At 37.7% G+C, this 18,303-nt stretch overlaps 1 protein-coding gene across 2 annotated transcripts; it reads left to right on the top strand.

Annotated features, from left to right (window-relative positions):
- Positions 1 to 2,081: 2,081 nt before the first annotated feature.
- On the top strand, positions 2,082 to 10,344 carry LOC139151982 (uncharacterized). 2 transcript variants are annotated; one of them, XM_070725051.1, is made up of 3 exons: positions 2,082 to 2,226; positions 4,152 to 4,914; positions 6,949 to 10,344. In XM_070725051.1, the coding sequence occupies exons 2-3, from the start codon at positions 4,178 to 4,180 to the stop codon at positions 7,070 to 7,072; spliced, it is 861 nt and encodes a 286-aa protein (XP_070581152.1). In that variant the 5' UTR covers positions 2,082 to 2,226; positions 4,152 to 4,177; the 3' UTR covers positions 7,073 to 10,344. The 2 variants fall into 2 exon arrangements, with proteins under 2 accessions (XP_070581152.1, XP_070581153.1); XM_070725052.1 differs by lacking the exon at positions 2,082 to 2,226 and adding an exon at positions 2,286 to 2,518.
- The last annotated feature ends 7,959 nt before the right edge of the window (positions 10,345 to 18,303 follow it).

Here is an 18,303-nt window from a genome sequence, read left to right on the forward strand (position 1 = left end):
ATGCAAATTTTGGAGATATTGTGCCCTTTATGTTGTCCTGCGGAAACATTTAGCTGAAATCGGTTAAAATGTTGTATTATTCGATTAACTTGTGTTATTGAATAATAAACTGAAATACAGTAAAAACAATTTGACAGATTTTATACAACACAAGTCCCTCTATTGTAATATATTATTTTTGTGATCTACTTTTGAAAATATCAGAAAATATAACAACGTTTCAATGGACAGTACTTTTATAAAAATAGCAAAGTCAGCCAAATTTTGATATTTTCATTACAAATGTCATGATCTGAAATCTACGTTTTCTTTAAACTCTCGTAAATTAAGCCCAACAATATATAGATTTCGAATCAAACGGAAAAAAAATGGGGGTCACCGCACAATTTTTTAAGATATGGGCATTTTTAATACAAAAAATGCTACTCTGAAGCGCCCTCTAGCGACAGATCCCCGTTTAGTTTGATATATTCGAAACTTTTTAATAGGTATTAAATAAAGTTTAGTTCACTTAAATACTGCAAATAATCCCACATTTGTCACACTTAAAACGGGCCTGTTACATAGAGTTTGCTATCTTGGTGTGAACTTTTTGACAAACCAGATTTGAAAGTCGCACCGCAAAGTAACTGTATGCTATATCGCGACAAAAAGACCACTTCCGGAAAGAACGCTCGCGGAAAGAACGTTCATACGCATGCGCAGATACCATGCGCAGTACGAATATTCGCGTTACCCGCAAGCTACGTTAATGAGCTTATTATGAGTTTTTCTCTGTTTTCTCTATCAGTTCTTCTCCTTTTCTTCCTGCTCTGACTGATCGTAGTAAATCAAACTAAATGATTTTTTATAGCCTAACCTAGCCCCTTGACTATTTATTTATTTTAAACCCCATTACAAGGACGTTTATCTCTCATATACACACATCTTGTAATTAATAGTCAACATGACTAATTATGCTAATCCGTGGACTTATCAGGGATTTTATGGGTTAGTCAACATCGCGAAAGATAGGAAAGGTTACTCTTCTATCTCTATGTTGACCAACCCTTGATAAGTCCACGGATTAGCATAATTAGTTGTGTTTACTAATTAATTACAAGATGTGTATGTGAGAGATAAGCGTCCTTGTAATGGGGTGTAAAATAAGTAAAGAGTCAAGAGGCTATAGGTTAGGCTATACAGTCATTTATTTTATTTACTACGATCAGTCAGAGCATGAAGAAAAGGAGAGGGACTGACAGTGACAGAGAAAACTGAGAAAAACTCAATAATAAGCTCATTAATAGTGATTGGCACGCCTGTGCTACGACCTCACCTTAATATATACTCAGGATTTTGAACAATCGAGCGATAGACAGGAATTTCGGTATATTTTGACTTTTGAAGAAAAGATGCCTATTTCAAAGAATATTTTTAACACTACAAAATCATCCCCAGTAGAAATCTTACCTGATTATGCACGGGATGATTAATTTTTGAACATGCTCCACCACACTTCCCGAAGTACATGTATGTTGCTACACTATGCAATAAAGTTGTCGTCGTCGTTGCTGTTGCTGCTGCTGCTGTTGCTGCTGCTGTTGTTGTTCTTGTTAATCAATAAACCACCAAAACGCGCTCATACCACGAGATTTGACCATTTCACATATGTATGCACTAAGCGATAGTGCATAGAAGAAGCTATGACGATGCAGTCAACCTTCTCCTAGCTAACGGCTCAAAGAAAAGTTTTTGTATTCTCTTGACCATAATTTGAATAATCGCATTTGCATCATAGATAACGGAAAGTTTTGAAGCACCGTCTTTGAAGAATTAATACAAGTTTATTTTAAATTAATTTCAATGGATAAAGTCGATAAGCTTATTCTTTTCCCGATAACCCTTTCTAAAAATTGTTGATCAAATACATGACATTCATATCGTTTGGTATTTATATTGTAGAAATTAATTTATGTTTTGTGTGCGTTGACGAAGCAGCTAAACCTATGTTGAACAACAAGACATCATTTTAATGGGAAAGAAGTGAGAAGTACGAATATTCGCCGAACACACGCAAAGGGTTATTTATTAACAGTATTAAGCGACAAAGAACTGCATGTGAACGTACCCGGAAGTGACTTTCTTGCCAACACCCATATCCAATCTTGGGCTTCCGCTTTCCATGGATATTCGAAAGTGCTCCATTAAGAACCAAACCCACCGATTATCTGGCACGGTGCTTTGGTAAGTCCAATCAAAGTGATAGACCCGGTACAGTCAAGTGATCGATCAACAAACTAGTAGGTCCGCGTCTGAGCTGCAGCACTTGTGAAATGTCCAACACCCGCGTTTCCACAGGTGCTGGTAACAATCGACCCATGCTCTTCACTTACTGCAGTACTGTTGCTCGAGGTTTGCCTGGGTATGTGGGTCTACAGCACTGCAGCTACTCTGCATTCTGACGTCAAACTTTAAGAGCATCGAGCAGAGCATCAAGTACACACTTTAAAGCGTGCGTTTGTTCTAGACAGTGGAGGTAGAGACCCTTAGCCCAACGAGTATGGATGGCGAGAGTGTCCGGCTTTGGAGTTGGGAGGCGGCGTAGCCAAAGCCGGACACTCTTGCCATACGCGTATGGCTATTATTTGGTACTTTGTTGAGTGACCGTGTTCAAAGGTACGGAGATTTAGGAGAGGAGAAAGCAAGCTTGCCAGGGAGTTACAGATTTGATTGTCCATTAAATCTTACCAAATCTTCCTACCTCCATGCGATCTTACTCAGTGGTGGGGATCCATTCACTGGTGATTTTTCATCAGTGCGAGAGGTGGTGAAAAAGTTTCATTTCAGTGATTGTTGGATAAAATACAGGTCCTATACGGCAACGTTTTGTGTCGTGCAAAGTGAGCATCGCATTCAGTTGCTTCACTCACAGGCACTTGGCTCATCACTTCACGAAGCCCCTATGACGCATATGATACAAAAAGTAAAGGAGCGTGTTCTTGTATCAATATAGGGGCTTTGCGAAGTAACGAGCCAAACGCCTGTGGTTTCCCCCATGTTGATGTCTGTTTTCGTAAATACACAGTCACTTGCAGTTCGTTACACTGCGAAGCCCCTGTACGCATTAGTACAGCAACCTTCACCATGCATCAAACTATAAGCGACTCTACGTAAATCCTGTTCAGCGTTTCACAATTTTACAAAAGTGGATGGTAAAATTGGCCGCTGTTCGACAGGACTGAATGTCTGAGCAAAGTCTTGGAAAGGGTTTGTCTGTGAAATTTTGAGTTTGAAATTGTGGCATGGTTTAACAGATTTGCTTTGGCGGGCAAAACTTTTCTACTATGGGCCATGATATTTTTAGTGAGGTGGGTTGATGTTTTCACAATTAAACAATTCATTCATAAACTTTACGCCATTTCATCTGAAGAAAAGATACTAGCCCATTACCATATCTCCATGTCTCATGGGAAAGATTAGACTCAAAAAGTCATAAAGGAAGAACTTAATAATGGTATTGATTATGTAAACCTCTGCTTCAGAATCATTTTAATTTTGATCATCATACAGAATGCTAAAGTAATAGCAAATATGTTTGTCTACCCTGAGACTTGACATATGAAAAGGCGACACTGTGACACCAGATTTCTACTAGCTCTGGAGGTGATGTTGTATGATATAGCTTATGCAAAAATTACAATAGCTTTGTAATTGAGCTACATGTACCATAACACTGCAAGATTCAATACACTCTTACTGTATCTAGCCACTGAACATATCCTCGTTCCTCAAAGCCTTCAAATTTTATTGTCTGCAACATCCTATCATAAACAGCAAGCAGCAAGCATACTGTGTGTTTACTTTATCTGCTTGCAAAATGCAAGGTACACCCCAAATATGGTGACTTGACGTTTACTGTAACTTGCATATCTAAACGTTTATCGTGTTGAATGTCACCTAGACTGAAAGATCCGTCGCTCCCTACGCTACGAGGGGGCGTAGAGAGCGCCCTCAAGTGACGGATCTTCCAGTCTAAATGTCACCAGGAAGGAGTGATATACTGTAGGCATGAGTATTATATGACAACAGAAATTATGTACTATTGTTTTCTTTATCAATTCTATCTGTCAAAGTTTAGCTTGATTACATGACCTTTTACTGTGTCATAGATTTTGAAGAGTAACACGACAGAAACATGGGACAAGGAGAAAGAGGACGACATGGAGCCCACCACCACCATCATCGACATCATCGTGCCCATCATCATCATCGTCGTCATCTTTTCCGTCACCACCACCACCACCATGGAGGAACTGGTGGTGTTATGGTACCGGGAGTTGCGCCGGTCATGCCAAGAGCAAAATGTGCCATGATCTTGATAATATTTGGGTTTGCGTCGATTATTCCCGGCATTGGTATGACAGCCAGCGGCGCAGCCTTTGGAATGCCATTCGTTGTTCTTGGACCTTTTTTCCTGTGTGCTGGAATTTTCATGTGTGTCACCGGCTTCATCATGTGTTGTCGTATGAATCAGAGCACTGCAGGGCCAGCATCAACTGTTTATGTTGGAGGTCAAACAGTGCCTGTAGGAACAACCACAGTTCAAGTGGGCACTGTGCCATCACAACCAATTCAGCCAGGAATACCTGCCCAGCCACCAGGGCAGTACCCTCCCCAGCCATGGCCTCAACAACCGGCGACATATCCTCCACAAGTGCCCCCACAGCAACCAGGACACTATCCCCCACAGCCATATCCACCTCAACCAGGACAGCCATATCCACCTCAACCAGGAGGGTATCCACCACAACAAAGTGCTCCCCCAGAGCAGTATGGTAAGACTGATCCCACGGCAACCACTTCAGCTCCATATCCATCACATTACCAAGTGAATTATGGCGCTACAGTTGCTACAGCGCCCCCAATGGAGGGGTGAGTATGTCATTTGTTTGATTCATAGTCTTCTCATGTTAGTGATTTCCAAATTATAAAGTCAGTATTTTGAGTTTGGGTGTGCTTCATGAACTTAAAAAAAAGATTTTCTCAAAATATGTCAAATGGACGCTTGCTAGCATAGTATGTAAAATTTGAACTTTAAATCAAACAAATAAAAACAATCAATATCCCAAATTGAAATAGAATTTACTCACAGTATAAAGCAACAACTCCAAATGTCTCCGATCCAGGTCTACTTCTGGTTAAACCACAGTCCCTCCATCAACAGAAGGGATTGTTGTTAAACCTAGTTCAGTTCCTGGAAAGTTCTTATGTACCTTTTTGACATGAGAGTTCCATCTCTCAATTTTCCATGGCTGCATTCAAATCTTTATCATCGCATCACAAGTTTAATCGATGGTTAGTTATATCCGACTGTAACAAATCTTCAGTTTCAAATTTCTTTGTCAAAATAACAATAGATAGCTGAAGTGCAACTTTTAATACATGTTCGTCATTTTTTAGCTTCAAGGAATTTCTGCCCATAAAAAGTATCGTAAGGGGAGAGCCATGTGATTTCAGGGGGGGGGGAGTGGAGGATTTTTAGAGGAAAAAAATATGTGAGCAGGTGAAGGCAAAAAAAAATTATTTGATCCTGTTATGGCTTAAGAAAATAAAAATTCCAACAGCAAATGTGGTAGGCCGCCAATCTTTGACCTACATTTTTGCCACTATTTAGAAAAGTCTGATTGAAGTTCATTGTACAAAAACTATTGTTGCAATGGGAAATCCTGGACAATATACATGGAAGTTTATTTGTAATGAACATCACACAATCAGTATCTACATAAGGAGGAACCATTTGACTTGATCTGTAAAAACTCATGGCAGGATTAAAAGCAATATATTATTCTCTAATTATATGTCTTTGTTTCTATTTAGGAAAACAACAAATAAGTCTTTCCCAAAAATGAAATTACAACAAATTTGATGAAACACAAATACAAGGTCTGTTTTTGACAACAAAATGTGACACCTTTCACGATAACCATTCTTAGAATTAAGTTGACTGTACTGATTTGATAAAAACAGCCGGACAAGTGCCGAGTTTGACAAGGGCAACCATCACTTCACTTCTATTAGACCAATGCGCTATCATTAAACCATTGTGTGACTACGGTCACCATCAACCTGCTGGCAGTAGTTTGTACTACATGCCATAACATTTTGGAATCGGTCACACTAGTACATACAAAATATTATCTATTGGCTCCTTTGGCCTGAAGGAAAGGAGCTCAGAAGGATCAGGAGTACAGAACTCCCCATACAGTCAGCTCGGAATGAATTTTTTTACCAGTTGTCTCTTGCAAATAAAATTAGAATAGCAGAAGCATGGTATGTAAACTGCTGTTTATTGCTACTTGCACAGAATATTTCAAGTTATTTATAGGTACATATATTTGAACCAGTGACACATAGACAGAATTATGGACCACACATTGAATGATTGGCTACCAAGAAAAAAAGTTGCATTGCTTCTAAATTCTAATATGGAAAAAAAATAATTTGATGCAGGACTGAAAAATAATTAAGAAATAATTGCTGTCACAGTTACAGAAAAAAATTGCTGACATATCCATTTCCTCCACCCCTCCCCCAATAAATGGTTCCCTCCTAAGCATATGAAAAATGCATCATGACATCATTCCTCCACCCCACCCCAAAAATCAAACAGTTCTTCCCTATGGTTGTGAAAAGTGCTCCTTACGATGATATTTTAATAATTACCAGTAGCACGTCCAACCACAATGTCATACACTTGTAATGTCATGTCTCACTACCAACTGATACTATCCAAATCATGTGTGAAGGGAGAAAGCTGATGCAGAAAGGATTTCCAGACAAGAACTACACCATTTTTTGTTATTTATCATTCTTTTTGTCAGGGCCAGTCTAAGACTAAGTCTTTTTTTTCAGGGCCAGTGAAAATCATACAGTTAATGAATTTTGTTATAACTATTCTTTTTTCAGGGCCAGTCAAAGTCATACAGTTAATGAAGATAATACTCAGAATGTTGACGTAGCTGTACATTATCAAGCAAGCAGTGGTGGTGAAATTGATCCTCCAACCTATGATGAAGCCACCAAATACTAAGTGTCTCTTGGAAGAAAGATCATTATTAACAGATACCCAAGTCTGACCACAGTATTTACTGTATGTAATTATGCAGATATCAGCTGAATTAACCTGGATTTAGAATAGAAGGTATATCAGTACATGTGTATTTAATAAATGTCAATGTTGTGATCAGAATAGGAAATGTAACCAAATGTAACCACAGTTAATGCAACTTTTCAAGTTTTTCAATCGTGAATTGTACCGGTTTTCAGCTCAGAACAGTAGAGCCAAGTGAATATTTTGTATACAATCATGAAAGAAAACCAAACAGAAAAACACACAATGTCACTGTAATTCGTCTGATACCAAAGACTCATTGATTTCAACCATTTCCAGATCTCTGAAAGTTTGTGTGGTGACCTATTCCTTCCATGGTGATTTCTTACAACACATACAGATGACATGATTTATGCATATTTTATGGAAATGACTAAAACATGAATTTTATGAAATGAACAATTGCCGAAAACATAAAATCAACATGCATCATGGTAATCAAATTTGGCTTGTAATTACTGCTGCATATTTGCTACCAATTAGTAACTCTACACTGAATAAAATTTTCATGATATGAATATACAACTTGGACAAAAACCTGCAAAGATGCAGCCATCCAGTCAATTTTCATAAAGTATTATCAAAGGTATTTATACATGCTTATACACTATTTAACTGTATTTTGAAGAAAGTGTAGAGTTTAAGGGAGGAAAGAGCTATTCTTAACTGGCCTCACATTTGGGATGCCAGGCCGTGTCTTCTGTCCATGAATCTTCACTCATTATTTACAAAAGCTTCCAGCTACCACTTTATCCCCAGAGTTAAACTCTCTCATCTCTGTACGCTTACCAAGGTGTGTAGGCAGGTAATCTAAGTACAACTGTGTTGTTGCTTGTGTAGTGTACCTAAGTGTATGTAGCCCTGTCCTGTATCAACTCCAGTTGACGTGGTGTCCATTTCTTGCCATTTGAACCTTGAGTGTGACCTTGTAACTCAGTGCCCAGTCCATTCTGTGTCATTCTAAATAGTGAAGTGAGCTACATAGATTGTCAGATATGCACACCTGTGTTTTTACATTATTCACATCGGCAGCTGTTTTCAGTTGATGATTACCATCTCTTCTATGTCTACCAAGTCAACAGAGTGTTCTGTTGCAACAAGTTTTCACAGTGCAGACTATCCAGGATGTCTGGAATGTCTGTAATAAGGATGCATGTTCTGATGACATCAATTGTTTTAATATTCCAGTGTAACTGGTTCATGATTTTAGTGTATAATCACTTTGCAATACTGAGTAACTTATTCTGAATTCCATGTATAGTATACACAGTACACCGTATATGCATTTTACTGGGAAACCTAACTTTGCAGTTTTCATATTTAAACTTTGCAAAATATGTTACTTTTTTCATTGCCTTTCTGTGGTCTTATAGTAACTAGTCTGTTTATTCCATCCATCTAATTAATGTTAGCTTTGCTATAACATTGATATTATCAGTAAGTTTATTCTTTGGATAATCTTGACTTTTGTATTCTTATGCAGGCATGTTAAGGTAGAATATGCCTCGGGGACAGATATTCAGACTCTCAAACTTTTACAATGCTTTTCTGATCAACCATGGGGCTTATTTCGAACCTCTTGTGGTAAGAAACATTTTCAACTGTCTTAATTTTTCATAAATGGAAACTTTATTTTTCCCCTGGAAGGTTAATTTAAGGATTTCGGCCATTTTGACTTTCAAATATTGATTAAATTTAGGTAATTTGTTTCTCTAGTTCAAAACTTGGCATGGTGACCCCTGATTTTTATTCATGGTTTGGTAAGAGAATGGTTGAAAGTTTCATTGAGGGAAGTTTGAGCAAAAGCTTAAGTCTTTCATTTTCCAGGTGCGTAGTACCTTAATGAACATGCTTCAATTGTTCAGTCAGATTACCAACACAGCAATTGTACTTACTATGTGCATTTTTTTGGTGATAGTGGTACTGTACATGAGATCTTCAATAGACCAGTTATCAAAACCATAGATGATTCCATATACCTTTGAAAATAACTTAAATGTTAGACACAAGCACTTCAGAAATAACAATGGTATCATGCGTAATTTGGTCACACTAAATTTAAGTCAGTGACAAAGACAGTGGTCAAACCACATTTTGATTTTGTATCGCAGATCTATCTTTGTAGAAAAAACATCAACTTAGTTGAAATTGGCTTTTATAGGATCTGGCTAAAGTTTTATGATTTATAATTGTCCCACCTTGACAAAATATAAAGGTCTGCCAATTTTTTAATGTTCCTTCGGAGCCCATTATTGGTAGGTTGAATTGTGGTATTTCAAATGCCACTGTTTCAGCTAGAATCTGTAATTCCCAATCAAGTTAGAATGTGCATCAGGGACAGATATTTAGACTCTCAAACTTTTAAAATATTCTTCTGACCTACAACTTGAGGGGGCTCATTTGAGGCTTATGGTCAAAACAAAGCTTTTACTGGCTTGTTTTGTCAGGAATTTTATTTTTTCCCAATAGAGATAAGACAGGAATGATGGTCATTTTGAATTTCACATATCAGTAAATGTTGGGTAATTTGTTTCTCTTTTACCATGTTCCAAAATTCGGACAGTGACCCCCCCCCCCCCCCCCCCAGTTTTCATTCTTGATTTTGAAAGAGAATGGTGGAAAATTTGCATCAGGAAAGTTGGAACAAAAGTCTTTCATTTCAAGCTGTAAACTACCTTAATGTGTAGCCGATAAAACAACATAAGCAACATTTTGCATGTTCAGACAACTCATTTAATGAAACTGTAAGTTAATTACAATTTTGACATCAGCTTTTGTTGAAAACCTACCATTGACTTCACCTGTGTGACAGTAATACTAGTAATTTAAATGATCTAAATATCATTCAATGATTTGCAGTGCAACTCTAAACCAGGATAGAACAATCATCATAGTTTGTGTCTATCAAAAGATTTTCATGTGTATTCTGCCATTTAGCCATTTACAGCCTACCATTATATTTTATTGTCTTTAATTTATTCAGTGTACTGAACAAAATAACCATTGTTGTATCATAGTATCTGAAATAGACCAGACATCTATCGCAGTATAAGTCTATTCATTTCTCAGTGATTTTTAGATAATTAATGAAAATAATTCCACAAATAAAGTTTTCATTTTAAAAGAAATATATTTGTTTTACTAGCTTTGTAGATACTTGTTTTCCAATAAACCATGTGTATATCATTAAACACATGTTGATTCTCTCTGTCATAACGGATGCCTGATGTGAAGCAATGTAACTGGCCTGCAAGTTAGAAAGTGGAGGAAACAAAAGGAATGTAAAGGAATTGACCAGTCACATACAAGCATAGGGGATTCGATCTCCGATGATGACGATGATGATGATGATTAAATATTTAAAAATGAAGAAAAATGAAAATATATTTGGACTCAGTAAATTTGTTGTCGTTGTTATTGTTGTTATTGATTTGCAGAAAAGAACAAAGTATGCGCTGCAAATTCAATACAGCCAAACTATACACATACACTGCAAAATTCAATACAGCCTTTATACTATATACACATGCGCTCCAAATTCAGTACAGTTAGGCTGTATTGAATTTGGAGCTTATGTGTATAGCATGGAGGTAGCGTACCTCCATGTGTACAGTGAGGCTGTATTGAATTTTGCAGCACATAATTTGTCCTTTCCTGCAAATACAATCAACAACAACAACAACAACAACAACAACTTTACTGAGTCCAAATATATTTTTATTTTCCTTCATTTTTAAATGTTTAATCATCATCATCGTCATCATCGGAGATCGAATCCTCTATGATACAAGCTTGAAGGACAGTCGAAGGAAGCCTAAACACTCCAGGTTACTCTGAACCGTGGACAAAGAGGGCGCTCTCACTGTGGTTGTTTGGAGCATCACAGTAACACCATTGACAAAGAAGTGTCAAGGCTCGAAACTAACTTTTTCCATGGTAGTCCACTTGGGCTACCGTTTTCTGAAGTTGGTAGCCCAGTAACAGTGGCTGGTAGTTTATGAATATTTTAGTTTAGGGATACTTTACTTGTCCGAGTATAAGCCCCGGTTCAGCAACACAAAATAGCAGTAAAACTAGGGGTTTCAACTCGAGAAACCCCATATAATGTGTCACAAACGCTTAATTTATGCTAATTTATGTACATTTTAACACTTTCTATCACTTTCAAATTCGGCCAAAGAAATTGTAACTTGAGTAAAGAAAAACAGAAAAAAAAAATCCTCATGATCTTTATGAACTGGCATGTCTTGTTACACCCGAGTCTCTCTACACAAAAAGTAATACATTTTACTGATCGACAACCATAGATAAAAGACAAAGAAACTCAGCTAAGCCTAACTGACACAGTGTTTTATATTACTATTTTAAATCAAACTGATTACACAATCTCTTGATATAGAAGCGACAGTTTTGTGAAATTTTAGCATCAAAATCCCAAAACTTGACACAGGTACGTCTCGTATGCTGCCGATCAACAGCATAGTGTGAACTGGCATGCAAAGACTGCACACGGAAAGGCAACTCAACATTCTAGTATCAAACGCTCTGCATCTTGTGAAAACAACAACATAGCAGTGAAAATTGTAATAGTCACCAGAAAAAAACTCTTCACAGATGAAAGGATAATTGCTTCAATCAAATGGAACTGCATGTTGACTGTATTAAGTTCTTCCGAAAGTGACGGACATTGCACGCCAAGTATTTCATGTCCCAAGCTTTGGTAGTCCGAGTGGACTACCATGTCGTGGACTTTGGTAGCCCCAGGGAAAAGTTGGTAGTCTGTGGACGCGGGACTACCACTAATTTCGAGCCCTGAGTGTGGTTACAGTTAATAGTTTACAGTTCGCAATAAACCCCTGTTTGGACTTCAATCTTAAATCTAGCAACACATTTATATCACGATTGCAATTTCAAAGGAGAACAAAATACAGAAACAATCAGTGGCAAAAAGCGTCCAACAGTTTTCCTTTAGGGACCGTTCAGTTTTTACGGCCGGGGGGGCCGGCAAAATCCAGGGGAGGTCATCGTAATTTTGGAATCCGCAAAGGGGGGGGGATCACTTTTTCACTTGTAGGAAAGGGGGGGTCACCACATTTTCAAAAACATAATACCAACAATAAAGTTCATTTTATGCTATGGCCATAATCGACCCTCTTTACCGGCGGGCCGCCTTCGGCGGCCCACTACAATAACTATACATTATGTATTACCCATGACCCTCTTAACGGGCAGACGCCTTTGGCGGCCCACTCCAATTAGGTGTACTTCATGCAATGGCCATGATCCGACCCTCTTTGCAGGCGGCCCACTACAATAAATTGACTTTATGTAATACCCCACGGCAATCTTACTGTAAATTCCCAATTGAAGCCGCGGCTTGTATTAGAAACATTTTTGAGGGACCCCTGGGATCACGCACTGAATAATGGTAATGGCCGCGCGCCTTCAGCGGCCCTGTCCAGTAAAGTCTACTTTATGCAATAGCCATGATTGACCCTCTTTACCGGCGGGCCACCTTTGGTGGCCCACTAGAATAAAGTTGACTTTACGTAATGGCCCATGACCCTCTTAACCGGAGGGCTGCCTTTGGCGAACCACTCCAATAAAGTTTACTTTATACAATGTCCATGGACATGAGTTGTCTATGGAAATGAAGTTAAAAATTGCCTTACAGTCGTCCTAATTAACAGACGTTTCAATGGATGTGGCTGAGAAGTTTGTGCACTGGCATCTCTGCTACACGAATAAAGTGCGCCGTGTACCGGAGTTCAAATCCAAACCATGCGGGTAAATTTGACATATGGGTTTTGGTTATTTTTCAGGGGGGGGGGGGGGGGTCATCAATTTTTTTCGTCTGACAAAGGGGGGGTTCATCTTTTTTCACAAAAAATGCAGGGGGGTCTATATTTTTTTGAACACCGGCGACAAGATTTTGCCGGCCCCCCCCCCAGGCCGTAAAAACTGAACGCTCCCTTAACTTCACATTTTTATACCTCACATTTACGTCACTGCTCAGGATTTCAAGCAACGAGAGGTTTGCATTAGAGAAGAAACGTTACCCCCCACGTAAACCATTTGTGAATCTCCCTTAAAAGTGACCTGCTAACACTTTCTCTCCAAAACCCCTTTCACTGGTCAAATCGATGTCAATTTTGACCATTACAGCAAAAGTGGGTTAGTTACAGCTTTTCTTCTTCCTCCGCCGGATTTAAAGCCTTAAGAGAGGCAGAAACGCTACTGATGCCTTTTGTTCTGTTTAATGTATAAACCTGGTGACTTTTGAACGGACTCTGGTAAGATCCAAAGGAGAAAATGCTGTAAATTGGTGATATTTTTCAAATATTTGAGGTGTAATTCTTGACATTGAGGGCGCCCTTTTTGCCGCCCCGAGATGAGGCACTGACTGCTAAATCAATACGGGAGGGTACAGAAAGTAAACTGAAAACCACAGGCGCTTGGCACATTGCTGGGATAATAATCGTATTTAATATGTAGAATGTGTATACGACTTGATTATTCAATAAAAGAATCACCGTACGTGATATTAGTGTAGGCCTATAGGCCTACATGTTGACTGGCATTGTACCTATGGCTGCCTGGCTCGGGCCCGGCGAACGCACTGCATAATCATCAATGTGTAGAATGTCTACATGACTTGATTATTTATTAAAGAATAACGGTAGGTGATATTACTGTACATGTCGGCTAGCTTAACCGAGCGGCTGTAGAGCTCTGCAGGGCTTGGGCCCGGCTTTGGCCCGTTGTCCACTGCTGCACAGACAGGAAGGAAAGGTGAGAAAGTAATTCACAGCCCGATTTCATAAATCAGCGAAATTCACGAACTCTGAGCGTTTCCGGTGATAAAAACTAGTCAACGGTCAGATGGTTGCATAAACAATCGATCGACTGGCCTCTTTTGCCTAAAATCATACCTTACCCTATGCTACTGGCGAGAAATCGTCCTGAAATTGGCTGGGCACACCAACCCAGCGCCGGCCATTTTGAATAAGCTGCATGCAAGGTATGCGCCTGTGCATACAACCCTGGCAGATGACGTCATTGCTCTTCTCTCATGGAAAATACCAATTTCAGGACGATTTCTCGCCTATAGGCCTACACTAATATCACGTACGGTGATTCTTCTATTGAATAATCAAGTCGTATACACATTCTACATATTAAATACGATTATTATCCCAGCAATGTGCCAAGCGCCTGTGGTATGCGGTGGTCGTCACACCCCACGAGCGTACTGTGTACCCTCGAAAGACTCACCACTTTTATTTACACAATTCCCCCCTTACAACGCATTGTCTAAAGGCAACAGACTTACAGGATCTATAAAACTGCATTTATAAGATTTAGAGAATATACACATAAAAAATACTTGTGTGGACATCGTGGAGTTTCGACCGAGACTGAAGACAAAAGACCTTTACACCAATATATACGCATTCAACACCTGGTGACACAAGCGTCAATCAAAGGAATTCTCTTATGTAACGAATAGATAGTAATTATTATATGCTAATCTTCGAAACGCATATCAATCAATCAATCAATCTTTATTTACTCGACACATACTAACAGAGAGTATGGTATGGTACATCAAGATGTGTTACAAATGTAAGTGAACAATACAGAGAAAGAAAAACAACCATTCATCTCTGTAATACGAAAACATGCAATAATTACATTCATTGGAGCTGCTTCAGCTCAGTATAAACATGTGCTCTTAAGAAAACAGTAAAAGTCTGAACAACAAATGAACAAAAGTTACCAGGACATTTTTCAGCCCGGAGCTGCTGGAGGGTTCAGCATACATTTGTATTCTTTAGAAATACAGCTAGATCAAGAACATTTTGTTCCATTAACTTTTTAACAACTTCTTCTTTTTCTAAGAGACTATAACATTTACAAAAATCTGTACCACTACTTTGTCCCAATAAATTCTTTCTGAAGTATGATTTTTACATGAAAATAATAAATGAAACTCATCATCAATTTCATTATAATCACATCTCTGACAGATTCTTTCATTCAAAGGTAATCTAGGTTTACTTTTTCTTCCATTTCAATACCCAAGTTATGGTCACTCAATCTGAATTTGGACAAATGTTTACGGAGTGTAAAGTCAGACAAGCATTCTAAGTAATTTTCGAAGACAAACTGAGTTTTTGAAAATTCTATATGTACGTAATTTGTTACCATTTCCATTTTTTCTTACATCATCAAACAGATTTCTCCTCCATGAACCCAAATATTCACTTGTAAGATTTTCTTTTATTTTCTTCTTCAGTTGACAATATGATTTCACTCCCAATGAACTGAAAACATGCATATGATTACAATCCCCCAAATTGCGATTAATAAATTTCACCCAAGGAGATTGAATTTATCTGTTTTCTTTGAGTGCCTTTTTAAGAATGTGATTTGAAGGCAAACTATTCATTCTACACCAATATCTTATAACAGACATATAAAGTGAGATCTTCAATGGTAGTCTACCCAACTCAGCTCTTATGACTTCCAAAGGAGTACGTTTACTGACTCCTAGAATAAATCTGTAAAACGACATACAAAGACTTTCAAGACAATTATCAGTACTAGTGATTTCTGTTGCCCAAATTTCAGAAGCATATGAAAGAATTGGAACAATCAATGTGTCAAAAAGTTTTAAGCAAAGTCTAGGATTTAACATTCTTTCACATAAAATTGACTTTTTTATGCTGAATAAAGCTTTCATTGCTTTGTTTTTAAGATTATTCTGGTTTTGTTTGAATTTTCCATTAGGTGTAATAAGAACACCAACATATGTAAAATGTTTCACTGTTTCAATCAAATTGTTTTCAAAGTAAAATTGCACATTGTTTGTGAAATGATTACTCTTGTTAAATACCATTGTTTTGTCTTATCTACATTAACTGTGAGACCCCATAATTTACTATAAGAAAGTAACTTATTCAGACAATTCTGTAAACCTTCTGCAGATTTTGACATAAGTATTAAGTCATCAGCATACAAAATACAACTCATTTTCAGGTCTCCAATTTCTATTGGGAAATCAGATATATCACCAAAAATACCTGGGAGATCATTCAGAAAAACATTGAATAAAGTTGGTGAAAGGTTACAACCTTGTTTAACACCACAAGTAGAAAGAAAGAACCATCAGAAATACCTCTTGGTAGTTTCATTTTGTACTGAGTGTTATCATACATAGATTTTACAACATCATAGAAACCACCGGTTATTCCCAACCTCTGCATTTTAAGAAATAATCCTTTTCTCCAAACAGAATCAAAAGCTTTCCTAAAGTCTACAAAAGCTACATAAAGCTTGTTTGAGCTTGAGTTTTTCAAACTTTTAGTAGAAAACATTTTATCAATTACAGTCTTTAACAAAAATACACAGTCTGAAGTACGTCTATTCTTTCTAAAACCAAATTGAAAAGGTGAGAAAAGATCATTGACCTCTAGATACTTAATGAGACGCTTGTTCAATACCAATGTGAAAAGTTTTGATAAACAACTTGAAAGTGCGATTGCTCTGCAATTGTTTGGATCACATTTGTCCCCTGATTTGTGAAGTGGAACTAACAATGTTGATTTCCAGAATGCAGGAAAATTACCACTATCCAGTATATGATTAAACAATTTTAAAATGCTACTTATACACACATTATTGCTAGCTTTAATCATCTCATTTCTTATGCAGCCTTCACCTGGTACTTTCTTATTTTTCAATTGTTTAATGGCAGATAATAACTCATTATGTGTTATTGGAGTATTAAGGTAAGTATTTAGTCTCTTTATTTTTTCCAACTCTCCCAATTTTTCAGAAACAATTTTTTCTTCAGTTGTTGTGGACTTATTATTATACAATGACTCAAAATATGAAATCCAAATGGGACACCCGATTTCTTCCTAAGGTTCTTCAAGATATTCCAATATTCACCTGAACTGTTTCCATCTGCCAATTCTAGTTTGTTTATCAATGATTTGGTAACTGCTGTTTATTAAATTTAAGTTGCTTTCTGTATTTTTTCCTCAGGGTGAAATAATTACATCTCAAAACTGGATCATTAGGGGTTTTATCAAAGGCTTTAGCAGCATATTTTAGTTCCCTGCGTAAATTATAACAGTTTTTGTCAAACCACTGATTTCTTGTCTTCTTTTTCCTAGACTTATTGTATTTAACTTTCAGACATCGCCTGGCGCCTGTTGAAAATATCCTTGTCAACTCTATAGCTGCTGTATTTGTATCTGTACTATCTAAATCATATTTCATAAACTTATCAAAGGCATGAGTGAAATGTTCATTACTAAATGTATCATTGAAAAATATAATTGTTCACTCCATGGCCGTCGGCCGGACATCTTGCTAGGTGTAATTCTTGACATTGAGGGCGCCCTTTTTGCCGCCCGAGATGAGGCAGTGACTGCTAAATCAATACGGGAGGGTACAGAAAGTAAACTGAAAACTGTGTGATATATAAGTGAAGGATTCTTAATGTGAATTTCATTCTAATTTTATAATGAGTCTATGTTGTGCGTTGTATATGCCGCTTCAAAGGTTCAAATGTCGGCACTTTCGCTATCTAATCTAATCATGCTGCCAAAGGATACATAGCACGCTACATAAACATATTCGCCATTGATAAATTATAAAGATCAGAGCGTCATTACTTCTTCTACTTTACTTCAAATCGGTAAACACGTCTCTAAAATCATTGGCAGAAATAAAGCATAACTTGAGAAAGTATGTCGAAAGATGTTTTCCAACTGACAATCCACTCGACTTTTCCCCTTTTAAAACACAGCAAACTCAGCCTCTGTGCATTACAAATGCTCCAAACTGCTCTCTCCTCACCACATGGGGTTATCTCCTATAGCCCTCGGCAGACTGGTAAAGAGAGAGCAAATCTACTCCATGGCCGTTGGCCGGACTTCTTGCAAATTGTCCCTCGGGAATATGGTGAAAATTTGGCCATACGATTTTTTTCCCTACTATCTGCTGTGAGAAAGAAACTTGTCAAACTGGTTGACTACAAAGAAATCAATTCCATCATTTTTTCCGGAAAGAGCGACTTTTTTGCAAGCCATGTTGAAAAGTATCATCCATTATTTTCATCGAGTGCTTTTGATATT

The sequence above is a fragment of the Ptychodera flava genome, chromosome 15 (assembly GCF_041260155.1).
Source record: "Ptychodera flava strain L36383 chromosome 15, AS_Pfla_20210202, whole genome shotgun sequence".
Taxonomy (NCBI): Eukaryota; Metazoa; Hemichordata; class Enteropneusta; family Ptychoderidae; genus Ptychodera; species Ptychodera flava.

Bases quoted from the DNA above. Each gene is read 5' to 3' on its own strand.
- LOC139151982 (XM_070725051.1), top strand. From the start codon at position 4,178: ATGGGACAAGGAGAAAGAGGACGACATGGAGCCCACCACCACCATCAT. The intron at 4,915-6,948 runs GTGAGTATGTCA...TTCTTTTTTCAG, and splicing joins ACAGCGCCCCCAATGGAGGG to GGCCAGTCAAAGTCATACAG.